This window comes from Dermochelys coriacea, chromosome 5, assembly GCF_009764565.3.
Source record: "Dermochelys coriacea isolate rDerCor1 chromosome 5, rDerCor1.pri.v4, whole genome shotgun sequence".
NCBI lineage: Eukaryota > Metazoa > Chordata > Testudines > Dermochelyidae > Dermochelys > Dermochelys coriacea.
The window spans coordinates 59,095,128-59,122,964 of NC_050072.1; the positions used below are offsets into that span (position 1 = coordinate 59,095,128).

At 38.1% G+C, this 27,837-nt stretch overlaps 1 protein-coding gene and 1 long non-coding RNA gene across 2 annotated transcripts in view; one reads left to right on the top strand and one right to left on the bottom strand.

Moving 5' to 3' along the window:
• LOC119856288 (adhesion G-protein coupled receptor V1) overlaps positions 1-27,837 on the top strand; it is a 336,541-nt gene that overhangs the window by 253,855 nt on the left and 54,849 nt on the right. The window contains exons 64-65 of the mRNA XM_043514160.1: positions 12,572-12,729; positions 26,282-26,403. Coding sequence (XP_043370095.1) covers positions 12,572-12,729; positions 26,282-26,403 — 280 coding nt within the window. The remainder of the gene's footprint in view (positions 1-12,571; positions 12,730-26,281; positions 26,404-27,837) is intronic.
• Positions 18,302-27,837, bottom strand: part of LOC122460128 — a 36,509-nt gene continuing 26,973 nt past the window's right edge. The window contains exon 3 of the long non-coding RNA XR_006281218.1: positions 18,302-24,175. This is a non-coding gene — a long non-coding RNA (uncharacterized LOC122460128). The remainder of the gene's footprint in view (positions 24,176-27,837) is intronic.

The window sequence follows — 27,837 nt, forward strand, 5'->3', positions numbered from 1 at the left end:
TGTACTCCTAAGTAAACAAGCCCTTAGAGAGAGGGAGGTCTTACTGTGTGAGCGGAGGTCAGTAGCCAGAAACTCCTAAAGTCTCTAATCCCACACCCAACACTTACTCCCTCTGCAGCCTTGAGCATGTCCCCTCTGACTCATTTTCCTTTTTAATCTGTAAATTTGGGGTGGTTATACTTTCACTATTAATATGTGTGAAGACCTTTGAACATGAAACTGGGATGAATGTCATTAGTACCAAGAATGCACTTCAAGCTTGCAGATGTTTTCTGAGCTCTTGGAATAAATTGAACAGTTTGGGTGTGTTCATGTGTGCACAGTCTTCTTTTTTTAATATATGCTTGGACATTTAAAAAGATAAATTTAATCCATGCAACCAAAATCATTTTAATTGCAATCTCATCTTCACATGGTCTGCACAACTTTAGTAAAGACTTCCTAACCCATATCACTTGTACAAGACACATTAGTATTGAAACTTTTGGTAAAAGCTGTTCAGGACTGGAAGCTAATGTAAACATTTCCACTCCAGCCTGCAGCTGGAAGTGTGTTTTTTCCCCCTTCTATCTCTGGGATCTTGCTTTTCCAAGAAACTTTATTAAACAGTTTAGATTGTGTCATATGTTTCTTGATCAAGGATAGGGATAAGTTTGCTTATGCTCAAGGGTGTAGGCTGGCAACTTCAGTCTAATATGAAATAGGATGTAAATTAGTGTCATGAGTATTTTCTGTGCGCATGCTAGTATCTTTCTATGCATGTGCACTGGGCTGGATTACACCGATTGCAAAGGCAGCAGTTAAGGGAAATAGTCTGTGTGGCGAAGTCATTTCCTGTAGAGCTACAATTTATATCTTACTTCAAAATGTTCCGATTAGTACTTCAGTTCAGTTCTTACATTTCACATCTCTGACTCTGTAGAACAAAATGTATATTTTCAGACATTCACCATGATGGTGAATGAGAATAAAAACTGAGCTGCAGAGAAAAGTGGAAAATTGAACTGGTTTATTTCCAGTTTCTGGGTTTGATTCCCCTGACCGGACACGAGATGTGCAGATTATTCTGGGGAGCATTCATGGGAAGAGCAAGCAATATCTATACTACTGTCCTCCCTCAGGGGTTCCACTGAGGGTCACTGTACTGTAAGCAGAGCTGACCGTACTGCCTATATTTAAAGTAGCTTAGCACTTCCAATATAAAACCCTTTTTTCAGTTATGTATGATTCTGCCAAACTTTAACTGTTTGGGCTGTAAATTTCCATGCTAAATTTCTGTTCCAGGCTGATTTTTTGCAGGATTAGGTGGGGGGAAGGAAAGCGAAGAGAAGTTTCAGCTACAATATAAAATAATTCATGGTGAAGCAGAGACTTGAAATTTGGCAGAAGGATTTGCCCAGTGTCAGAGATATGCCTTTTGCTGCTGTTATGAGAATCTTCTCCAACCTGGCCAAGTTATTTTATATATATATAAATATATATATATATATATATATATATATATATATATATATATATATATATATATATATATAAAAATATCTCAATTCACATGTACTCAGTGGAGACGTGTTTGGCAGCTAAATTCTCCAAATATTCTGTCTATACTGAGCATGCTTCATTCTGGAGCTGTAGGGGATAAGCAGTGTATATTGGCCCTCTTTATCACCAGGCACCGCTGTGGACCCAGGTGCAGGAACTGAAAGCGAAGAGACTGTCTCTCCTGTACATGCAGTGCTCACTGGAGCCCATGAAGAATCGAGAAGGAGGAAGAAATAGCTTGACTGGAATACAGAGAAAGACAAATGGTAGTGCTGCAGGACCCAGAGGGTGGGGAGGATCAGATGAAAGGAAGCATGGGGGGACAGGGACTAGAGCACAAGAACTAGTGCAGAGGTTAGACAGGAGTGATGGAGGGTAAGAGCCAAGACTGGATAGGAGAGGAGGGGGCAGGAGTCAGAGTGGTTGATAGGAGCAGAGGGGAACACAAACAGGCTGGAAGCACAGGAGAAGAAGAATTTATAACTACCAGAGCACATTCCCCTCCAGAACCTGGAACTGAAGAGAAATCCTGACCTTTATATATCTTTACTATCAACAAACATCTGTGAAACCCACTAGCACAATTTGTGTGTCATCCCCCTAGTAGCTGGGCCACGTAAGAGATAATGGCCTATTGCTACCAGTTACTCCGTTAGTTCAACCTGTAGAAGTTGATGGTGTAGATATCAATGTCTGAATTCAGCTGATGACCAAGTTAGTGGTCAGTATGGTTCCACATGATGTAATTTATTGGGGGGGGTTCTATTTTTAATAAGGAAACTGTACTTCCCCACCCCTAAAAAAGAAAAAAAACCTGCTATGTTAAAAGAACATTAAAGTTGCAAAGTCAAACACTGAAAAATTAGAAAATGCCAGAATTAAAGTTGCCTGTGCAACCTTAATTTGGCCCCATTGTGTATATGCATTATAATGCAGTCTTTAATTATATGATCACCTACTATTTTTTCTATAGGACCCCTCCCTCATTTAGTGCACAGGATGGACAATGCTCAGGGAATGAATTAGAGTTGTGTAATGCAGAAGGCAGCTGTCTGTAGAGCCCCATTGGTTGCAGAAATTAAGTTTATAATGAATCAGGAAGGGATTGCAGGAAAAGAAATGATGGTCTTATGATTTTGCAAGTTGAAGGCCACTCTGGAGAAATGGATTCTATCCCTGCCATTGCCACAGTGTTTTATGTGATTTTTGACAAGTCACTGAAACAATAATGTTCCCAGTTGGCCACTAGTTGTACGTTCATTTTCTGGGTGTCTTGTTTTTAAGACACCCGGGATCAGACTTGCAGAAGTGCTGAAAGTTCATAATTGCAACTGAAGTTGGCTGGAGCTGTGTTTGAACACATAAAGTGCTGTAAAATGACTAAATACTCTGACAGGTTTCAGAGTAATAGCCGTGTTGGTCTGTATTCACAAAAAGAAAAGGAGTACTTGTGGCACCTTAGAGACTAACAAATTTATTTGAGGATAAGCTTTCGTGAGCTACAGCTCACTTCATCAGATGCATTCGCTTAAATATGCTCAAATAAATTTGTTAGTCTCTAAGGTGCCACAAGTACTCCTAAATACTCTGAGAAATCATGCCCTAGGGCACACAAAATTAGTGGACACTTCTGACAATTTTGGTCTCTGTGCTCAGTTCCCCAACTGTAAAATGAGGATGGTAACAACTCACCTCACAGAGATGATGTGAAAATAAATTAATTATATCTGTGAAGCCCTTAGATACAATGGTGAGAGCACAATAGAGAACAAGGTGGAAATGAACAATTCTGTATTTGATGCAGATTTGCCTAGTTTGTGATACATAAAATCAAGAGCCACATATTGAATCAGAAGGATATAAAGAAATATTGAATAACTTCCCATTCACTGTATAAGACAAGGGTCCTGTGGAAAAAATATAATCTGACTGTATTATTAAAGACTGCGTCACAGTGAATACACATAAGCAAGCTTCTGGCATTTTCTAACTTTTAAGGGCTTGATTCTGCAACATTAATGATGTTCTTTTAATGTATATGTTTGGTGCCATATTATACAAAAGCAGTGATAGCAGAGGCTGCCTAGGGAATGCCTTTGTCTTGCCCTTTTCTAGTCAGTTCTGCCCATTCCTGGAGGTGTACCAGCTTAGTGCTGGATCCTCTCAGAATCTAGCCCAGGCTAAAGCTAGAATTTGTCAGGTACACATCAAAGACACTGCTAGGTAATAATGATTATTAACACTTAGCACGGTTGTTCAAAGTGCTTTAAAGACATTGACTAATCCTCACAGTACCCTGATTAATGACAGGTTTCAGAGTAGCAGCCGTGTTAGTCTGTATTCGCAAAAAAAAAAAAGGAGTACTTGTGGCACCTTAGAGACTAACAAATTTATTAGAGCATAAGCTTTCGTGAGCTTCAGCTCACTTCGTCGGATGCGTTTTTCCCATCAAATGCATCCGATGAAGTGAGCTGTAGCTCACAAAAGCTTATGCTCTAACAAATTTGTTAGTCTCTAAGGTGCCACAAGTACTCCTTTTCTTTTTGCGAGTACCCTGATTGTTCCCCCTATTTCAAAAAGTAAGGAAGAGAGGTTTTGACTTGCCTCAGTACACAGATAGCCATCAGTGTAAGCAAGAGGACACATTTTTTCCTTTCCTGGATCCAATGCTGTGCTCATGACACTAGATTTCTCTTTACCTAGGCCTCAATTCAGCAATGTACTTGAGCGCATGCATAAATTTAAGCACATGTGCAGTCCCAGTGATATCACTGTTAGAACCACTCATGCTCAAAGTTATGCACAGATCAAAGTACCTTGCTGAATCAAGGTATAATGTAGATGTTATAGGCCTTATATTAGATTTGTGTTTCTAAAATACCTTGGGAGGGATACAGGCTTGGACACGAAAGCAATAAGTCACAGAGCTTGGACTGTAGATAAATCCACACATGTCATGTGGGTGTAAGAAAGCTAATGAGTTTCCCTGTTTTTATTATTTTATTTTATTATTATCCTTATAATAAAGTGAATTATGTTATCAATCAAGTGAAGACATGTCACGTCCTCTCACAGGCACAATGTATTCTTATCCATTTCTTGACATATTAGAAAGAAATAACATCCTAATCTGTGCCAGGTGGATTTTCTCCTTAAAAAGAAATAGAGTAAAGCACAATGGAAGTCTGCATGTAATTGGTGTGTCTGGTAATACAGAAAGAAAACTAGGGAGATGAACTATATGTAAAATCAACCAATATAGTTGCTTTATTTACCTTGTTCACTAGAAATGGGGAAAAACAATGAGGAGTCCTTGTGGCACCTTAGAGACTAACAAATAAGCTTATGCCCAAATAAATTTGTTAGTCTCTAAGGTGTCACAAGGACTTCTCGTTGTTTTTGCCAATACAGACTAACACGGCTACCACTCAGAAATGGGGAAGTGATTTAAAATGCCAATGTGGGTGTTGCCCTGTGCAAAATAAAAACAAAAGCTGAATTACTTGGCTTATTTCATGCATTTGTGTGCATCCCCAAAGAACAGATAGTTCTATGTTGGATTCTCGTTCATTGCCATGAAGTACTTTTTAAGATTAGAGGAGTTGACAATGACAGGAACATCCTGTTGACAAAAATGAATTCTTAAGATAAAACATTGGCTCAAGCAGAGCGGATGATTTGTTTCACAAGTGAAGAAAAAGTATTTCCTACTGTTTGGACACACATAATGGGCCTGAACCTGCACTTGCTAGGTTCATCTGGGTATGTCTCACCAAATCAATTTTCTGCTATTGAAGAGGTGTTGGTCATTGGTGCACCTCAGTTCCTCCTATTCTCAACCTGTGGCACACAATAATTTAGTCTCCTGAGGGCTGTGATACTTTAGTCCAGAGGTAGTCAATTATTTTTTTTGTCAAGGTCCAAATTTTTTGGTCAAGGTATAGTCAAGGTCCAGACTCCAGAGAAAATAATGAAATAATAATGATAATAATAAGTTAAAAGATTTCAGGGTCTGTTCAAAAGCATCTGGCAGTCTCGATTTGGCCCATGGTCTGCTTATGACTACCCTTGCTTTAGTCTGATCCCGGTTATTGGGCGCAGTGCCGGTAACTGGGTGGGATTTAGTGGCTTGTGATAAACAGGAGGTCAGACTAGGTGATCTAGTGGTCCCTCTTGGCCTTAAACTCTATATCTCTTTACTAATGAAATGTCATTATTCTCTTCTCAGATATCACTGGGAGGTTAGTCTGAGTCAGAAATGCAGGATTGGGCCCAATATCTTAATAGGTGGCATTGACTTAGCTACCGGATGGCCGAGTTGGTCTCTTTATTAGGGGTTTTGTTATGAGTGGCATGGGTTTTTCCAGTATATGTTACTTTTGGAGTAGGTTTGTTTGAAACCTGGCATGCTGTTGTGGATAGGCACTGTGAGATCTCCACTCTTCACAACAGTGCTACTGTGCATAAGGGTGGGAACAAAATGGCACAGAATAGGTTAGCTTTGGTGACCTGCCATAAACTGAAAAAAAAAAAAGCACCTGCAGGATTCTAAAACAGACGGAAATGCTTTTGAAAACCAGGGGCAAACAACCTTAAACGAACGAATGGCTTCCACGAGGCTCAGGAAAAGAGCACCCTCACACTCATGCAATATGTCTACTGAAGTTGTGAACAATCATTTTGCAGAGGAGGAAGTCACTGACCCTGTGGAGAAATGTGGGGAGGTTTATTAGTGAGATCAAATAGTCTCAGAAAACTGTATTAGCAGAGCAGGTTGCAGCTAAAAGCTTGGGGCCCCAACAAATAAAGAAAACTGGAATGTTTTCAGGAGAGATTTGAATCCTCAGACTATCAGATAAGCGACCTGAAACATCAGAAGCTGGTAGTAAACATCATCATCCAAGATGAGTTAAAATAGCAAAAATGTGATTTTAATTTGCAATATGTTGCCTAGATACAGCTGACAGACACATAATTTGTTGCAAATCCTATTTGACAATTTTGACAGTTTTTTCAGCAAGTAATTATTTGTGAACAAATTTTCCCATTATTTGACTTGCCTTGGGCCTGTAAGGATTTGGTTTTAGATTGGGCTTGTCTATGCTTGAAATGCCACAGTGGTACAATTGCAGCACTTCACCATAGACACTACCTATGCCAATGGGAGAACCCCTCTCATCGTTGGTAGCTAGGTCAATGGAAAAATTTTTTAGTCAACCTGGCGCCATCACTCAGTGGTGTAGATTTTTCACACCCCTGAATAACGTTCATCTCACTTTTTAGCTTGGGTTAGGCCATTATTATTAGTACCATACTAAAGTACACAACCATATCTCTCTAGAGGTGATGAAATAACAATAACAAGGGAAAAAGTTCAGTGAGACAGTGACAAAAAAATTAATTCAGCCAGGGGTGTAGTTACCTGCCAACCATCTTTGTCCCTAAAAGTGGATTCTGATTGTTTGATGATCCAGAAGACTTGCAGTTTTTCAGAAAATCTAACTTTTCACATTTGGACGCTCTGCCTAAGAGACTGTCCTAGTTGTGACAACAGAGAGGAGAAAACTCTGTCTCTTTCCAAATGTGCTGATCGAAGTCCCTTTCCTTAAAGGGATCACTGAGTGTCACTCCTATTATGGAGTGCTTCCTAGAATTACTGAATTAAGGCTTTTTTGTTCTTATTTTTTTCTTTTAAAAACGAATTAAATAATTGTACCAACGTTTAGCTTCATGTACAGATTGTTTTCCTCCTTTGGCTTATTTCATTTAAATAAGTCTCTACATTTTTGGGGTAAGAATATTGGGTCACATTGGGATTTCCAGAAAAGACATAAACCTACACTAAGAATACAGAGGAATTTAGGAAAACATAGGGATGAATAAGTCTGCTTGTCCCTGGAAGGGTGCTAACCTTGTTTTATATAAGTTGGAAAAATGGGTGTGGAGGTAAGAGTCCTGGTCCCAGTTGACCAGTAGGTGAAATTGTTTTAATTTAAGTACAATACAGACAGCTAATATAATGTCCTCTTTTTCAAATGAAAAATAATAATTTTTCTTGTTGACCTTTATCACACAGGCACTGTGTGCTGTTAGTCCTGTTAAAGCAATCTTTTTTAAACAAAAATGGTATGGGCTTTCTGTAATACCGTTTACCATAGTAGACAAACATTTCTATATTTTATGCCATTTCTAGTCTTGGTTACCCAATTATTTAAAGAGCCTTCTTTATTGACTGTTTGGTGTTAGAGGACAAAAGTCTATAATAATTATCATAGTGGGGAAAGTTGAATTTTTTTTAGCTATCCCCAAATGGAATTTAAATCATTATGTACTATTTGAGAAAGGCATTTACAAAATTATCCCTGATTTCTCATAGGTGTCACAGAAAAAATGGATCTTCTAAAGAGATGCAGAGAAGGAGGGAGTTGGTCTTTCCTATTAGCTTAGGGAGGGCATTCCTTGAGCTATGGGCTTCACAGATAAAGGTGTAGAGATGTTTGTGAAAATATCAGGCAGATGGATGTTGAAGGCTGGCAGCACAGATAGACTGGTGCAATGGGAGGGTGTCTTGAAGAATCTTGAAAGGGAGAGGAAGCAACTTTAACTTGATGTGGTGGAGAAGGGAGAGCTAGTGAAGGGAGAGGTAATATGAGAGTAAGGAAAGTTGGTGTCGGGGAGAGCAGACAAGAGGAGGTTAAAGTAATCAAAACGTAACTGATAAGAGCCTCAACAAGTATTTTAGCAGTGTGGACCAATAGAAAAGGTCAGACTTTGGAATGTTATGGAGGAAGAAGCAGTGTTGTTTGAATGTGTTCTGAATGTGTGGGGCAAAGGAGAGGGAGGAGAGTCAAAGTTGACCTCCAGATTATGGGACTGAGTGACAGGGAGGATGGTGGTGGTGGTGTCAAAAGTGGCAGAGAAGGGCAAGAGTGGGGAAGGCCTAAAAGGAACGTTAAGGAGTTAACATGGCCAAAATGTAAATTTAAGCTAACAAGACATCTAAGAGATATCAGACTTGCAGAAATGCAGGTTTGTTCAAGGAGACAGATTAGGAGCAAAAAGGCAGCTTTGTGAGTCTTCGATGGTCTAAGATGGTGCTAAAAACTGTGTGACTAGATTGTTGCCTGAAGAATCTAAATATGATTGATCTTTCCTACCACTCTTTGCTGTACAAAATGCTGCCTGAATCTACTAGAGGTGAGCATGCTCCAAGATCCATACTTTTTGGAAGTCATTCAGGACCCTAATTTAAAAACAAAGTCAAACGCAGAACCTAATTATTAATCTGAAGATCTGTGATGATATAACTGTTGGGTGTTTCCTGCCAATATCCTTACTGGATCAGTATGGTACACTCTGCTCCCATTTGATTATATTTGCAGTATCAGTCAGTAACTGACAGAAGGAGGTATAAGTACAAAACACCTTACTTATACAGATTGGCTCTGCGCTCGCATGAATTAAAGTCTTCACTTACAAAATGTAGTCGGGAATGTTGATTAAAATGCTGCAGGAGGTAATGTTTATCTAAACAAACAATTTTGGTGATTAGAAAGCTAATCAGCATATAGTTTATTCCAGAATGCATGACCAGTGTCTATAGTTTTTCTTTATATCATAGTTTATTTGGGGATTAGGAATATTTTGCATTCATTCCCATCAAACAATAAAGAGATGGAGCATAACACAGTTCAAGGTGCCAAATGGAACATTAATAAATAAATGTGAGCATCTGGCATAAACATATTTTCTGATTGTTGTCTGAAATCCTATACCATATATTTTTTTCGGTATGCAAGACATGAAACATAGTTCAACACACGGAGGGCTTGGTTTGCAATAAAATACCCAGGAAACACTGTTTGCATTATTGTTACAGCCTTATTGGTCCTGGATATGGGAGGGACAGTGTGGGTGAAGTAATATCTTTTATTGGACCAATTTCTGTTGGAGAGACAAGCTTCCGAGCTACAGAGAGCTCTTCAACTCTGTGCAGCTTAAAAGCTGGTCTCTTTCACCAACAGAAGTTGATCCAATAAAAGATATCTGATCCACCTTGTACATTTCATAGAAAACACTGGCTTTTTTCACCCCATTGATTGAATATATTCTTTAAAAAACAGTCAAAAGTGAGCTTTGAACTTTTAGGCCTCATTAAAAAGGTTTCTGTATATCCTTTGCCCATGTAATTGATAGAGTAAATTTAGAGCTAGCACATAAGGACATTAGCAAGAATGATCTACTTGCATGAACTGGTTTCCACTAACAGAGCACAGAGGAATGTGCCCCTTTCTCAGCCTGCTATGAGTATGTGTGATTCATGTAATTAAATAGAAAAGGGTAGAGGTTTCAGAGCATAAATATGACTTCACAGGAGACAATATATCTGCACCAAGACATTTTTTCTTTTCAATAAAATCTAAAAGCAATATATATAATAGCAGTCTGCCTGTATTTTTAATGTGGATTTAAATTAAACAGGAAAACATTTTAGGAGGGGAAATTAATTTGATTCATAAGGAAAATCACAGAGCGTAACACAGTTCACAGAGTTTAAGACCAGAAAGGGCTATTAGATCATCTATCTGATCTCCTGTGTATCACAAGCCATTAAACTTCCCCCAGATACTCCTATATTAAGACCAAAGTCTTTAGTTAGACCACATTTCAGTCTTTAGCAATCCAAGCTATGTGCCACAGGCAGAGAACAGGAGGGAGACCAAGCTGACACCAGAGCCTGACTCCCATACAATGGCAGGGAATTGACTAGGTGAGATATGCCCAGATGATCCCAACAGGCAAACCACATCTTCTGCTTCAGAGGAAGGTGATAAACCCCAAGGTCCTTGCCAGTCAGACCTGGAAGAAAATTCCTTCTTGACCTCAAACCTGGTGATCAGTTAGGCACTGAGCAAATGAGCAAGACACACCAACCAGCCATCTAGAAAGGGTTCTATGTATCACTTCAGAGCACTGGTCCTCCCTGTCTGATGTCCCATCTCCTCGTGTGGCCAATTTCTGATGCTTCAGAGGAAGGTGGAAAACAAACAAAACACCACCAAACCAGAATACATGTGGCCAATTGTGCACTGTCAGGTGATATTACTTTAGGTAGGTAATGAAGCATGTGTGGTTTGTAAACCATATTCTCAATCAAAAGTACAGTAGAACCTCGGAGAACATAAGAATGGCCATACTGGGTTAGACCAAAGGTCCATCCAGCCCAGTATCTTGTCTACCGACAGTGGCCAATGCCAAGTTCCCCAGAGGGAGTGAACCTAACAGGCAATGATCAAGTGATCTCTCTCCTGCCATCCATCTCCATCCTCTGACAAACAGAGGCTAGGGACACCATTCCTTTCCCATCCTGGCTAATAGCCATTAATGGACTTAACCTCCATTAATTTATCTAGTTCTCTTTAAAACCTTGTTATAATCCTAGCCTTCACAACCTCCTCAGGCAAGGTGTTCCACAGGTTGACTGTGCACTGTGTGAAGAAGAACTTCCTTTTATTTGTTTTAAATCTGCTGCCCATTAATTTCATTTGGTGGCCTCTAGTTCTTATATTATGTGAACAAATCACTAACTTTCCTTATTCACTTTCTCCACATCACTCATGATTTTATATACCTCTATCATATCCCTCCTTAGTCTCCTCTCTTCCAAGCTGAAAAGTCCTAGCCTCTTTAATCTCTCCTCATATGGGACCCGTTCCAAACCCCTAACCATTTTAGTTGCTCTTCTCTGAACCATTTCTAATGCCAGTATATCTTTTCTGAGATGAGGAGACCACATCTGTACACTGTATTCAAGATGTGGGTGTACCATGGATTTATATAAGGACAATAAGATATTCTCCGTCTTTTATTCTCTATCCCTTTTTTAATGATTCCTAACATCCCATTTGCTTTTTTGACTGCAGCTGCACACTGCGTGGATGTCTTCAGAGAACTATCCACAATGACTCCAAGATCTTTCTCCTGATTAGTTGTAGTTAAATTAGCCCCTATCATATTGTATGTATAGTTGGGGTTATTTTTTCCAATGTGCATTACTTTACATTTATCCACTTTAAATTTCATTTGCCATTTTGTTGCCTAATCACTTAGTTTTTTGAGATCTTTTTGAAGTTCTTCACAGTCTGTTTTGCTCTTAACAATCTTGAGCAGTTTAGCATTATTTGCAAACTTTGCTATCTCACTGTTTATCTAGTTCTTTCTTTCTCCAGATCATTTATGCACAAGTTGAATAGGATTGGTCCTAGGACTGACCCTTGGGGAACACCACTAGTTACCCCTCTCCATTCTGAAAATTTACCATTTAGTCCTACACTTTGTTCCCTGTCTTTTAACCAGTTCTCAATCCATGAGAGGATCTTCCCTCTTATCCCATGACAACTTAATTTACATAAGAGCCTTTGATGAGGAACTTTGTTAAAGGCTTTCTGGAAATCTAAGTACACTATGTCCACTGGATCCCCCTTGTCCCACATCTTTGTTGACCCCTTCAAAGAACTCTAGTAAGACATGATTTACGAACACAGGAATTAAGAACTGACTTGTCAACCACAGACCTCATTTGTAACGAGAAGTACACAATCAGGCTGCAATGGAGAAAAAAACAACAACAAAACAAACAACCAAATACAATACTGTACTTGTTAAGTGTAAACGACAAAAAAAAAAATAAAGCGAAAGTTAAAGAAATAAAAAAAAGATTTCACAAGGTAAGGAAATTCTGTGCTTGTTTCATTTTAATTAACCATTAAGATGTTAAAAGCAGCATTTTTCTTCTGCATAGTAAAGTTTCAAAGCTGTATTAGGTCAATGTTCAGTTGTAAACTTTTGAAAGAACAACCATAACGTTTCGTTCAGAGTTACAAACGTTTCAGAGTTATGAACAACCTCCATTTTTGAGGTGCTCATAACTCTGAGGTTCTACTGTCTTTGTATTAGAAAGTTCATTTATGTAACTGTCCAAGTTGTTTGTAATGTTTATAAATGGTGGATGCTTTTTCTTTTCTTTCAGATGCTTTATTCCAAATGTCTATGCTGCCCTCTTCACTGCTGCTCTCGTACCATTAATGTGCTTGGTGGTGGTATTTGTGGTATTCATCCATGCCTACCAAGTGACTCCCCAGTGGAAAGCATATGATGATATTTTCAGAGGAAGAACCAATGCTGCAGGTAGGAGACATGGGAGGATTCCATGAAGGCAAATAAAAACATTGAAGGCAATTCTAACCTAAAGATCTAGTGCAGAGTACCTGTATAGAAATCCTGATTCAGTTAAGTTCTTATGCACATTAGTAGTCCCTTTGAAGTCAAGTTTCAGAGTAGCAGCTTGTATTCGCAAAAAGAAAAGGAGGACTTGTGGCACCTTAGAGACTAACAAATTTATTTGAGCATAAGCTTTCGTGAGCTACAGCTCACTTCATTGGATGCAAGTGAACTGTAGCTCACGAAAGCTCATGCTCAAATAAATGTGTTAGTCTCTAAGGTGCCACAAGTACTCCTTTTCCTTTGAAGTCAGTGAACTATACTTCCATGATTAAAGTTATGCATATGCTTTGTATCTTGCTGAATTAGAGACAAAGGCCATTGCACTACTTCAACTTTTAATTTGGTCTTGAGCAAAATATAGGATATTGTGTGGGGTCTCTGCACTAAAGTGAACATCATCCTTTAGGAATAAGGAGTTGATTGTGTTTGTTTATGGTTTAGAGTTACTCCTTGTTTTGAAATTTCAGGTACTAGTCCCAAGTAAATGAATAAAAGTTCTGCACATAAGAAACATGCTTAGTTAAAAAAAAAAATCCGTCTCAAGCACAGAAGGGATGGGTATTGATTGGTCTTTCCTGTTAGAATGGTTATTAATAAAATAGTGTTCACTAAACCAAATTCTAATGTCATCTTCAGTAATTTAGGCCAACACTTTAATAATAGACTTGTAAAATGACTTGTAAAAGGAACTGTTTTCTTTTCATAGTGTCTTTGGATCAAATTTAGCTATGGTGTAAAGAGGTGCAATTCCATAGGCCAAGGCTGAATTTGGCTATTAAGTTTTATAAACTCTGAAATGGTTCTTGAATCAGTTTTTATATGTAAAGAGAATTTCATCTATCTATAGAAAAAAATAAGTTGAATAAAAAAGAGGAAGTGAGTCACTACCAAATTCATTTCACAAGTCCAGGATATGACACTATGCAAATACAGTATATAAAAGGAACCTTTGTTAGATTCCAGTACTAAAAACTGCAGTGATATAGTTTTAAAACCTTAACTAAATAAACAACTATTTACTAATTAGATAAATATTATAATATGTATTGTATATGTGCCGGCATGTCACGCCATCCATTCGAAATATATCTCTTGCAGTGCAAAAATAAAATATCAAGTATATGGGGTCTGGGAATTTCCCCAAAGTTGAATTTGTCCTTCACTGGTAAAGTACCAAATTAGCTAACAGGAATATATGTTTGTATAAGATCCAAATGACAAAACATAACAGTTTGTTTCATCTGTACTTAACATTACATGGCTTGTTTGCACTTTGTTCTCTACTTACCCTCCAGAGATAGAAAAGGCAACGCCTGCAGCCTACCTAAAAGTGGCATAGCACACTGTGTGACAAAGAATGATTCATTTATTCAGTGGTGAATAATACTGTAAGTTCAGTTACAAGGAATCCTTTTTCATATTTCAAAGATATTTTGATCCACCATCTTCCATGGGTTGTGTATGAAGATGTTTGGTGAATCTCCTGTACATGAAAGCCCTGGAGGCTTTAGTCTTTTGTCTAATTAGAAAGCAAAGTACAACACATTCACAAGTAATGCATGCTTCCCTACTCTGACCAGCTCATGAATCTCAATGTAGGCCAGAACTGGAAGTTCAGCCTCTACATGCACTTCATCCTTAATCTTTTAACTAGCATCCTTGCTGCCAGTCTCAGTAATGATAGGTTTTGTGATGTAGACACTAATTCTCTAGGAAGTGGGCTGAGATCCCCAGTTTTCACACAGACCACTCATTGAATTGTCAGGTGTAATGACATTTAGGCCCAGATCTGTAATAAAATCTGTGCAGGCACAAAGATTCACCCTTGCAGAGCATATTGTGGGATTGGGTTCTTTGTCACTGTGTACTGAACCTGGATTCAGATCTACAGCTTTGAGATGAAAGTCTGATCATTAATCTTTTTCCATCTGTTCTTGTGAATTTTAATTTTGTATTTGTAATATTAGAATTACTAATCTGTTGCATTTTGAAATGAAGTGTAAAACATTTGGTTCATTCATGTAAGATGGGAAAACCATATCAGATGTAGAACTCACTGGCCTACTTAACTACTATAACTTTCAATCCTGTTTGTACAGAACTAGTGGAGTCAGTCCTATCCAATGTCTAGGTGTCATTAACGAAAGACAATACTTAGGCAATAACGTACATAAAGTCAGCAAGGAGGATGGTAGAAAATATTAACGGTAACCATGCCTGGGTGAATCAAAGGCATGAACTAGTAGATGTGAACAAAGACATAGTTAACTTAGTATGGGTTGTCAGTGCTTTGTTGTAAGCCAGTACAAAAGCAGAGTGGAAAGGGCATTGTGACGTGTCTGGAGAAAATGAAGTTGTGAAGAAAGCACAGGCTAAATGAAATGTCAATAAGAGCTTCTTTTTATCAGGAAAAGAGGGGTGAACCTTCCAGTCGTCATATATCATCCAGGGAAATTGGCCTTTAATTATCTTAGGACTTCTGCAAGCAGACCCATTCCCCAAGGAAAATATTACACGCAAGTTGCTTTCTGGTATGGTTGGCAGTATTTATAGCTTTTACAAGGGTAATATCTAATTATTAGTATATTCAAAATGTAAGCTCCTCGAGATAGGGGACCTGTCATCTCACTTGTCTGTGAAATGCACTGAACACATATGGCACCATATACATAATAAACAATAGGCTTTTTGACTGTCTTGTCAAATATTTATTTACTGTCACATGAGAAGTGGTAGATCACTGAACCTTATCATGGGAATATACACTGTGTTTTAAGGCCTACTATACTTTTATTTAAAACGTGACTTTCCACTGTATTTTATTTTACTTTTGCATAATCAAAAAGTGAATGAAGGATCTGATTATTTTAAAAGAACTGTTTGATGTCTCTAAGTAGTCTTCTCTATGAAGAGGGTACAAAGTGGTGTGAGTGACATCATGATTCCTGATCAAATTTAAAGAATAGAACTGTGCAAATACAGAAGAAAAGTATTTGCAAATATACTAGGATATAAAAATTGATGATTCACTTTGCTGGTATTTGTGAACTCTTCTTTTCATGTTGATTCCAGTGAGCAAAGAATGTTTGCAGAAAGCAAAAGTGTCACAAATTCTCATTTATATAAGCATTTGCACACAAATATTCATATAAAAATACACTCGCAGAACTGTTTATGTGGTCATCTTGAAAGTTGTTTGGGAATCATCCAGTTAGAAAGTTGTAAATATAACATGTCTATTGATATAGACCAATTACCAATGTGAATAATGAAAAACGAATATTCACAGCAATTGTTTCACAAACAATCCACAGGCTAAATATTTTTCACACAATTTGCTGAATTATTTATTTGTTTTGAGAGCACTTCTTGTCTAACTTTTGCCTCATCTACTCTCTTTGGATCTAAGTGTAGTTTATGGAAAAGCTCTACTTTATTCTTTAAACTACAATGGGTTTATCCCTAACGTGCTGGATTCTATGGTCTTTTCTTGAACAGAACTTTCATCAACTTCAATAGGAGTGTTGCTGAATGAAGTAGGAATGGCAAAATTTGTCCCAAAATACCATTTACACCACTGGAAACTTTCAAAATAATCAGAGCTCTAGGTGGCTAACCTAAGCTAGAAATGTGAGTCCAAAAAAATTTCACATAGTGTCTTTTCCCAGAGATTTGGAAGCATAACTTTTAAAGGAACTTTAACTTGTGCAACTTTCTCTTTCACAGCATATCAGCCCACGTCTCCCTGAAAGGGCAAAATTCTCCCTTAGATATGAATGGAAGTATTGTACTTCAGTGTAGGTGTGGATAAATTATTATCAATGCCAAAAGGGGTTCCCACATGTTCTGAGTAGTGAGCACAGAATAACAACATTGGATATTATCATATGGATCTCAGAGGAAAATTTCACCCTAAGTCAGTTTCAGGGATGACATGTTTTCACATGAATGAATTCCTTAGACAGTTAGAAATAGGAATTTGAAGTGAGCTGTAGCTCACGAAAGCTTATGCTCAAATAAATTTGTTAGTCTCTAAGGTGCCACAAGTCCTCCTTTTCTTTTTGCGAATACAGACTAACACGGCTGCTACTCTGAAACCAGAAATAGGAATAGTTCTTTAGGCTATTTCCCAACTGTGATAGGAAATAACAGGTTGTTTTCAAATTAAACATTCAGATTTTTATCTTTCCATTTATTTTTCTTCAATGTCTATTTTTACTGTCAATTGGGTAAATTCTGCAATCTTTGGGCATGTTTGAGTTCTCCTACATCCTTGTGCCAGCATCACAGGTCACCAGAGCAAGGCAAGACATGGATTCACACTCCTGTTTCACTGATTTTGGAGGCATTGCTTTTTTCAAAGGCACAAAGCAACATGTAGAGATCATTGCTCTCTTCCCACCTTACGGTTTTTCTAGGGGGCAAAGGAGGACTGGAATTGATTGTCATCCTCCTACTTGCAAAATGAAGATATGAACACTAAGCTTTTTCGCTACATGATAGCATCTACATTGCCATATGTTGTATCACATTGCATGGGAGGTAGCTAGCATCAGGTCAAGGAGAGAGGAGGCACAGGAGGGTCAAATTTTTATTATTTTGGGGAAGAATGAGTGTCTGAACTAGTCATGAAAAGGAGAATGCTATGAAGGAAAAGGCTAGTTTACAAGAATGTATTTGTTATCTAAGCAAAAAAACTTTTTGAAGATGTAAATTTGGTTTGCCTAGAAAGGAGAATTAAAGTTTGGACTGATTCAGATTATTTTCAAACCAGTGTGTCCAGCCCTACTGCAAAAATGTTCTGTTGACTATGAGAAATTTTATATATACAGAGCATCTCTGACAGGAACCAAATAGAAAGCATACAGTGATAAACGGCCCTCAGGAGAATTTAATATTGAGGTTTAAAGTGTGTGAACCTGCTGACATTAAAGTCAGGTGTCGTGGGAGCAGAACTGGGTCCATAATTAGGATATACTAGTGATAGGGAAACTGAAACTGGACATGATTACAAATTTAACATTCTCTTTCCACAAATATTCCCCAATACCTTTATTTCCTTGTTTTTCTGTGACAATTCTTGCCAACAAACTTATTTTCAAGAATATTTGTGGAAAGTGAACACAAAGATGATATGGGCACAGTTGAAGCTCATTCGTTTGAATTTCTACTATCTGAAAATGTTTTTCAGTATTCACCCAGCTCTACATATTCACTTTAAACATACAGCTCTTCATGGCTTGCTAAGCAAAAGTCTTTGCAGTTTTTACTGAACTTGGGTCTCTAGTTAGCCAATGAAATTCACAGTGTGTGAATACCACTGTCCCTCCAGACCACCTAGGAATAGAGTATCTGAAAACTTAATCCAGATTCTGCAATGGGTCTTCAACTCTAACCAAGAACAATTAAGAGAAATTAGAATCTCACTGCCAGTTCAACAACCTAAAGGGGGGAAAGCACAACAAGTAATGGTTTTAATCATTCTTTTTATTGACTTTTCCATTGTTATAAAAACTGTAAACACTGCAGGAAGAGGAAATATAGGCAACAGAATAGCAAAACTACAAACATTTAGGAGTGCTTGTGAGTGTGCACCTAGTTCTTCTTTTTTTATTTGTTTTTCATAACAGGATATTCCTTATGTTCCACAAGCCAAAAAAAAGCATATTCTGCATAAAAAGGCACATACTCCATTTCCAGTTTATTAATTCATTTCATTTAATTCACATTTTTCCTACTGTTCTGGCTCAACCTCAGGGTAAGTGTCCCAAAGGGTGTTGGTCCATTTGGCAGTTCTTCTTTGTGATGAGTCAGATTTAAATAATAAATTCAGGGAACAGTTATCAGATAAAGTTAGGCTATTTTTGTTGCACAAATAACAAAGGAACTTCTAAATATAATATATCATGTTTACAAACAGAAGAAAAAGAAAATTGGCCATTAACATTCTAGCAACTAGCAGTTTCAAAATCAAGTGTACTATGTATACCAAATTCATTGTATTTTTTTTCTTATTTAAGAGCTGAATTTATCAGTAGGGCTTTCCCTTGATACCCTTGAGATAGATTAGTATATGTTTCTATATGTCTTCTATTTTGTGAATGGGCATATTAATTGTTAAACCATACTATGCCTTCACTTTGGCACTATAGCCTCCATCTTGAGGAGTGAAGTGACACCTGGGAAGTGTCACGGGAAATCCTTGCATGTGGGAGGGCTAATAATGGAGAGCAATCAAATGGAAGCACCCAAGAACAATGAGCTTGCTGCAGCCCAGGGGGAACCAGTTTTCCCAATGTGCACTTCAGGTGGGCTGGAGCTAAGCAACGAATCAGCTGGCAATAAACTTGAAGCCACGCAGTGGGGTTCACCTAACAAACTTCATAAAAGGGAGACTCTTTCAAGGTGGGCAGACCAAAACCAGAAAGAGGAGTGAGGGTGCAGAAGAATCCTTGACTCCCTGGAAGAAGACTAAGACACAAAAAACTTTGAGGAGGGATGTGGAAAATGAGACAAGTGCTTATCTTTCCATAGATCTGTATATCTCTTGTTCGTTGTCTTTCAGTAACCCGGGATTGGTTTAAAGGTGCCTTTGCAAAGTCTCTGTGTTACTTGCTGTAACTGTCACGAAGTCCCGAAAGGGTGAAGTTTTAATCCAGAGTGCCCATCAGGGTGGAGCTATGGAGAGGGCATACAAAAGTTACTGGGGAGACTTAAATCCATACTTGTCTTGGGGGCCTAAGGCAGTTGAGCTGCAGGGCCCCACATTCTAGAAAGGGGTACCAGCATTGGAGTCTGTATTCCAGGAGTGTGCATGAAAGGCTGGATATAGAGCCAGTGTCTGGATGCTGCTCAGACTCAGTAAGCTTAAGAGCACATGGGATTCAAGGCTTTGGGTCCAGAAGCTTGGTGATTGTCTGCAAAGGGGGAGCTCAGCTAGGGCTGTAACAACTCTTTATCATCCAGTTTTACTATTACATCTTAATTGCCTAAAACTCACCAGCCCAATAAAGCAATTGTTTCTTGTTTGTGTCTTTTGCCACTTTTCAGCTGCATTCTGGTAATTTGCCTTTTATAGGTTTTCCTGCTGCTTTGCCTGAAGTTGCAACTTATTCAAAATTCTGCTGGCTGATTGTTCATGTGTGATTGTAATGTGATCACACAGAGGTTGCTCTGTTGGTGTTCTGTGAAGCAGTGGGATGTTTTTCGAATCATCTGTTCACATAAATTACTTCTGATGATGATATTCTGACATATTTTTATAATCTTCTGTTCCCGTGACTTGAATCTTAGCCTGAAGTCGAGTTTGTAGGGTATGTTAATTATTGCTATTATGAATTCATTGTTAGAGAAGAGCTCCTGGTTCCCTAAACTCTTAGACTGGGAATGTGCTTCTCCTTAACGTTCATTGCTTACCTTCACAGTCACTAGATTTAACAACAGCAAAGTGTGGGGCATTCATATAAATGGCATTTTTGATGAAGGGATTAATTAATGTACAGTCCACACAGTATTTCAAATTGTGCAAACAAGTACCCAGTACTTCTGCTCTCCCTTACAAAGTCAGTTATGACTGGCAATGTCAAACATCATATTATAGTAAATATATATACAAGTCTAAAACAAAGAAAACTGCACAATATTAAAGTGGATTGGGAATTCTGGATTCACCTTAACTCAGACTTGCCAATATGTGACATGAGTCATCAAAACGTGTGACACGGACCAAAATGGGGAACACCGGTTTGCTCCTCCTCCTTTGCTCACCCCTTGTTTGCTCCCTTTGTTCCCTCCTCAGTTTTCTTCTGTCGTTTACTCCTCTTCTTCTCCCCATATTTGCTCTCATCTTTGCTTTCTGCCTGTTTCTGCCCTCTCATTTACAGACCTTTCAATTGCTTTGGAATGTACAGAGGCAGCGGCTCCTGGATTTGCCAGGAAGAAAGTGGTGGTGCTAGCAGCAGGCGCTCACAACTCCTCCCTGTGCCTTTCAGTGCCTGTATATGGTGAGGTATCACTACACACATGCAAGGACTCCACCACATACAGGCACTCCCACTCTTTCCTCCATTCCACCTTCCTGATAGGCACTCTTCTGTGTGTCTCATCTCATATGGAGTACACCATCTCAGGGAGTGAGAAGTGGTACTAAAATATGAAGTACCATGTAACACAATACAGTTGAGAGGTCTGGTGACTCAGTAGGTAATGGTTATGCCCCAATGCTGCATATTCCAGCATTTCTTTATGGGAATCAGAGAGCTTTTCACAATGCATGAGTGTCATGATCTGATCTGAATCTCACAGTTAAAGCCATTCAACCACATTGGGCATAATTTGACTCTTTCCCTAAGACAATGCACAACCCAGTTGTATATGTAAAACTGGACAAAAATTTAATCCAAAGTTTGGGACAGTAATGATTTGAGAGGAGGGAATTCCATAATTAAGACAATGAACAAAAGTCTTGTAACTATGAAAAAGAAATGGATCTCTCAGAAATAGGTATGCCCAATCAGGGTGGTAATATACATTTTCAGGAAATGGATGGACTGACAGTAACTTAAATGAAATTCTCCATCTACTAAACTGCTAAACAATGGGTGATATGTAGTTTTGCCATGGGTAGGGACCAAATACAGTTCAAGTTACAGTATATAATGCACACCAAAGCTGTGTTGCAACATGTCTCACCCACACTGTACTGCCGCTGACTTTACTGTTCCACCACAGCTTTCTATTCTGTATTACTTGAGGTTTATTGAGGGAATATGTAGGTGGGTGGTTGCTCCTTATTTGATCGTGGTTTGGTTTTAGACTTAAACAACTATAAGAGAAAAGAATTTGTCTGAAAGCACAATTTTTTTCCATAAAGAAACCACAGACATTTAGTCTCTTCAACTCCAAGCGCTATTGAATTCTGACCTATTTACTGATACTTTCTTTTCTTACCCTGTACCTATTTTTGCAAACTATTTAAAACCAGATATTTTACAGTTGCTTAGCAGGTTTAGTTGTCCTAGTTCTTGAGGCATTGTTTGATCAAAATATACCCAGTTGTCAGAACAAAATGTCAATGAAGTGAACTCAGACAGCTTTTGAACTATAAATACTGGCTGAGCTTCAGCATTATATTAATAGGCTATGATCTCCTTATTGACAATACTGCTGAATAATAAAGCTGAGGATGTTCTTATAACAAAACTGGGCACACAGCAAGCATGAGACACACTTTGTATCTTTTTAAATCAACATATGCAGATCCCAGAGCTTGTGGTTATATTTATTATAGAGTTATAGTTCACCATCTCAGTTGAAGTCTTTGAGATCTTGTTAGATTTACTGGGCTTGATTCTGATTTTACTTGAACTGGTTTTACATTGGTTTAATTCAGTTGAGTTTAGTGTTTTTCTTGATAAGTGCTGGTGGGGAAGTGACATTAGAATGATGCTCCCCATACTTCAAAAGTACTTTAGATTGAGAGAGCTTATCAGTCCATTTCTTCATCTTTTACTCTTAAGATATGTTAAGTCATTATGGATTTCAGAATATATTTTGGGGGGGGCTAAAATTACTTAAAGTTAGTATTGCACATGCAAAAATCCGGCTTGCACATGCAGAAATGCTGCTTTTGGCATGCTCCACAAATTCATTTTGTTACATCAGCACTCGAGTTTTACAGTGGCAAAGCTACATTGCAAATGAAAATAAAAAGCTACTATAAGAAGTTGTTTGAACTTACTTGGAATTTTTTTTGCACTGCTAACTTCTTAGGCCCAACTATGGGTTTTAGAATGTGTGTACATTACTGCTCTTCACTACATTGCATTAATTCCATTTTACATGGAAGCATGAGCTAAGTTAATTAAAGGAATACAAAGGTACTGTAAATGATTGTGAGATTTAGACAAAGAAATGGCATTTCTATTCATTAACATTTGAACACAGATAAATGAATAGCTGTACTAGTAACTGCTGAATTTCTCTATTTATAGAAAAGTGTTAAGTAGATAATGGAACAATTCCTTACTTTATGTTTAAAAATAAAAATGTGGTAATTCTCACTAAAGAATTAGTTGTTTATTACTCTCAGATATTAGCAAATAGAACTGCCAATTATATGTTATCTTTTCAAAAATATGAAAAGCAAATATCTAATCAGTGTTTGTAGGATCTGGTTCAGTGATGCATACAACATAGTGTGAAAAGAAAAACTTAACACTTATAGTAAGAAATAGAGCATTACATAATACTTAGTTCTTTAAAGTGTTCTACATCTTAAAACACTTGAACGCTTTATGAAGTCAATAGGAGTGAAGATTATAGACACTGTGATGTCATGGATGTTCCCATTCTTCTTCAAGTAGTGTCTCTATGGGCCTTCCACTGTAGGTGTGTCTGCGACCCTGTGCTGCTAATTGGAGAATTTTAGTAGCAGTGTCCGTTTGACTCCCACATATGTTGCACCCTGCATGTGCTCTGCCACGAGTTCCTTTTCTACTGCAGAGTTTATTATGAGAACTCTGAAGTAGAGGGGAGCTGGGTGAGTTGTGGAGCACCCATAGAGAGACGTATCTCGAAGAACCATAGTTACTGCACAAGGTGAGTAACTTCTTTCCATGGCTGATATGTCCCCCAAAACATTTGCAGGTTCATTTTCTGCAAATTTGCTGCATGCTTTCCTCTCTGGGGTTGGTTCTGTGGAAGTAAAACTGGGTAGGCCCTGCAGCCAGCTGATCATAAGACCCTGAAGCGGCAATGGAAAAATCATGACCAAACCTAATGCATCTCAGGACAACCTTGCATGCTGGTTTCTCTTAAACAAAATGTACTGTGCTAAGGCCTGCTCCAAAGTCCATTGAAAGTAATGGGAATCTTTCCATTTACCTCAGTGGGTTAGGTCCTTGGTATGGAAGAGCTATGAAGAGAGCAACGTGTTGCATAGTCACATTTCCCTTCTTCAGTTAGCAGTATTGTGTTTCTCTCCATCCATCAGCAGGGAGCACAGGGACCTATCTTATCCTCACAATACCACTCTGAGATAAATAGGCATTATTAGCCTCATTTTGCAGATGGTCAAATGGAGTAAGAGATGATTGATGTCTTGTCTTGGCCATAGAGGAGAAAGTCAATACCTAGACCAGGATTAGAATGGAGTTTTCTGGTTCCCAGCTCTGTGCTCAGGCCGTAGGACTCTATTGGCTGAAGTGACTTTGTTGTGGTATCTTCCACTAATAAGGAATGTATCCTGTTAACTGTTCTGGAGGGCTAAGTGTTCCTTTATTTTATTGCTTTAGCTTTTCACCTCAGGAGTCCTAGGTTTCCATTTGTCATACATAGTGTAGATTTTCATCTGCAATACAAAATCATGACATAATCTGGTCAGGAAAGGTACAGCAGGTGATTTGAGAGTCATGACTGAGGTAATGTCAAACAATGTGTTGTCCATGTTGAAGTCAATATCAAAGTTCTCATTGAGCAGGATCAGGTCTTATGTGGGGAAACCTGCAAAATACAGCACCTGCTCATGCTGTGCTTTTTTCCAAGTAGTTCCCCCCACAGTGAAAGTTTAAACATTCGTTTAACAAAATTAATTGTCAAAATAATAATAAATTCCCTGAAGTAATTATTCCCTGCCTTGCTGGAAGATAGGCAGCAATGCCATGGCTATGTTCATGTGACTTTTCTCTTGCAACATAATAGGAAACACAAAACAACAAGGAGCCCAGTGGCACCTTAAAGACTAACAGATTTATTTGGGCATAAGCTTTCATGGGTAAAAACCCACTTCTTCAGATGCATGGAGTGAAAATTACAGATGCAGGCATTATTATACCTACACATGAAGAGAAGGGATTTACCTCACAAGTGGAGAACCAGTGTTGACAGGGCCAATTCAATCAGGGTGGATGTAGTCCACTCCCAATAATTGATGAGGAGGAGGCAAAGTTGCTTTTGTAATGAGCCAGCCACTCCCAGTCCCTATTCAAGCCCAAATTAATGGTGTTAAATTTGCAAATGAATTTTAGTTCTGCAGTTTCTCTTTGAAGTCTGTTTCTGAAGTTTTTTTGTTCCAGTATAGCTTCTTTTAAATCTGTTATAGAATGTCCAGGAAGATTAGTCTTTAAGGTGCAACTGGACTCCTTGTGATTTTTGTGGATACAGACTAACATGGCTACCCCCTGATACTTGACACCAATAGGAAACATAGGCAAGGAAGGCTGTACATGCTCCTGTGTATTCCCATTTACCTTTGTTCAATACCCCTCTCTTGTCTGTCAAATTTGCTGACATAGCATTAATTACAGGGAGAGGGGCAATGCTTTGCAGAACACCTCTGCAAAGTGAAATTTACAAAACTGGGCAAATATGGACTTTGAAATCTGTCATGAGAACTGTCAACAGTAGAAGCCAATCCAGAATCACTTAACTCTAAGAAAATAATTTTATTTATTTATGCTGTATTCTGCTTCCCCTTTTTGTGAACTTTGTACTGTATTGCCGTATCATTTCCTCAACATTACTTAGATCCTGTGGACTACAAATACAATAAGAGATATGAATACATCTGGATATGAGGCAATATAGGAAGACAAACATGTATAAAATATATCTGGATATTAGGCAATCCAGAAAGCAGTGTATAGTTTAAGTTTTTGAAAACATCTCTTTATATTGTCTGGGTTTTGTGCTTAAGGCCAGATTCTGCAAGCACTTTTGCATGTGAGTAAACTCAACATGCAAATACTAACTTTGAAGACAATGGAAATAGTTAAATAAAGTTACTCACATGCTCATGTCTTTACAGGACCAGTACTATGCCCTTGTTTAATTTGCAGCATAAGTAACAACAAATCAGTGATAAATCTATATTCTCAGTTTAAAATGTCAGAGTCATAAAGGATTTTAGTATTGTTCATATTTTGGATTCTCCCTCCCCCCTGCACCCTTCCACCATTCTAGGAAGTAAATCTTCCTTATTTTTCCTTTAAACTTCCAGTGTTTATCGAGAACTCCTCCACTTAGTTTACATATTTACCAAAGCCACGTGTACACTTCCCCACTCATAAAGCAAGAGTCCTTATTTATCTCATTTAATTGGATTGTCTCCCATTGAACCTCGGCCCCATCAGTTATGCATCTGCGCAAACAGCTTTCAAATCTGTTTGGTAAATCAGCCAGCAGGTGGTGCTCTAGGTGAGGGACAACACAAATCCATATCCCTACCACCACCCGCTGCCCCCACCCACGACCACAAGACAAAGAGTGGGCAACTTCAGAAATGCACCTGGTCATCACTGGAGCATGAACTCCAATGTTAGTCCTTTAAAGCAAGATATTCAGGTGCACAAAGGGTAGTGAGAGAGATCTGAAAACTAAAGCTTCTTTATACATGGGTAATGCTGAAAGTGTTTTTTACAAGGCATAACAACTGAAAGACTATGTTTATGGTTTCCAGAGATCCCACTGGTCTTATACCTGTTTGCCCTGATATCCATTACATGGCTTTGGGGAGGACTGCACATGGCTTACAGGCACCTCTGGATGTTAGTCTTCTTTGTTATCTTCAACAGCCTGCAGGTAAGAGCTTTTCCTTGCTGTCCAATTACGGAGAATGGGAAAGCCTCGATTGTGCATAATATCTGACATGTCAAGTTGTAAAAGTTGTTTAGAAACCAGAAGCAAACAGAAGGCTCAGTGGGTTACCACTATGCAATGGTCACTAGAAATGTGGTTAATTTTAGAATTAATATATTGGATGCATATTCAAGTAATTGGTATGTTATTCCAAAACAACAGCAACAATAATAATTACACAGAAATTCATCTCATAATCAATACATTGGTGAGAAAACAGCACCTGTTCTGTACACAATATAATCCTGTGGCAATAAGTCTAACAAAGTAATACAGGCAATTGCAAAAATAAAATGGGAAGAATTTCATTTAAAACTAGGTAAGTATCAAATAGAAAAGGTTTAAAATGATATGCAACAAAACACTAATATTTAAATTGAAACCTGTCCCATGCTATGTGTACACAGATAAAATAAGATCTTTTCAGACTAGAAGTTGTGTTTGAGTTACAAAAACCACCAAAAAAAAAGACATGAGATATACTAGTATTCTTATCTTGATACATAGCACTACATGTAACTTCTGTTAATGCTACCAATGGCCCTGATCCTACGAACACTTATGCACATGTGTACCTCCACACCTTTCCATTGTTCCCATGGATTCAGTATTAAATGTTGCAGAATTGAGACTCAAGATTGAGAAAATGCCTGTAATTCTTAAAAACAGCAAAATGTTGAGAAATAGAGAAGAATTCTATTCTATTCTGTATAGGTTGTTACACTGGTCTCATCGCTGTAGTGTCTGAGACCCTTCCAGTAGGGTGCTAAGCAATATGATAAACATCTGTCACATGTGATGAATATAGATTCAAAATCCTTGAACTTAATCATGTGCGAATTTATGAAAATAGTCTGATTTCACAAACTGATTTTTTTGAGAATTTCCCCCCAAAATACCATTTTTCTCAAAAATGGACTTTTCCTTAAGCAAGACACTAAATCCTTTCCAAAATTTTAAATTTTTTCAGCTATAGATTTTTTCAAAACTGAAACAGCTAAATTCATTTTTTCATGTGTTGATATGAAACTGTGCACTTTCTGAAAAATTAACTAGAAGTGAAATTTCTAAGTGTGAAATTGCTTAGACTGGAGTTATTTTTTTCTATAAAGTTTTATGCACAGCTTTTCATAACTTTTGTAGCCTATTAGTTTCAAGGGCCATGCCTACAGTATAAAATATTTCCACTGGCGCTCCCTGATGAGCAAATGTAATTGACTTGATGGTCAAAACACTGGAAGTGGCTAGAGCCTGTCTACACTAGGGATGCCATTAGTGCAGCTAAACTGAGAAGCGCACCGGTGTCATTATTTTTTCTAAAACTTTATAATATAGACAAGGCCAAAAAGTCTCATTTAAAGTCTGAAAGTTCATGAC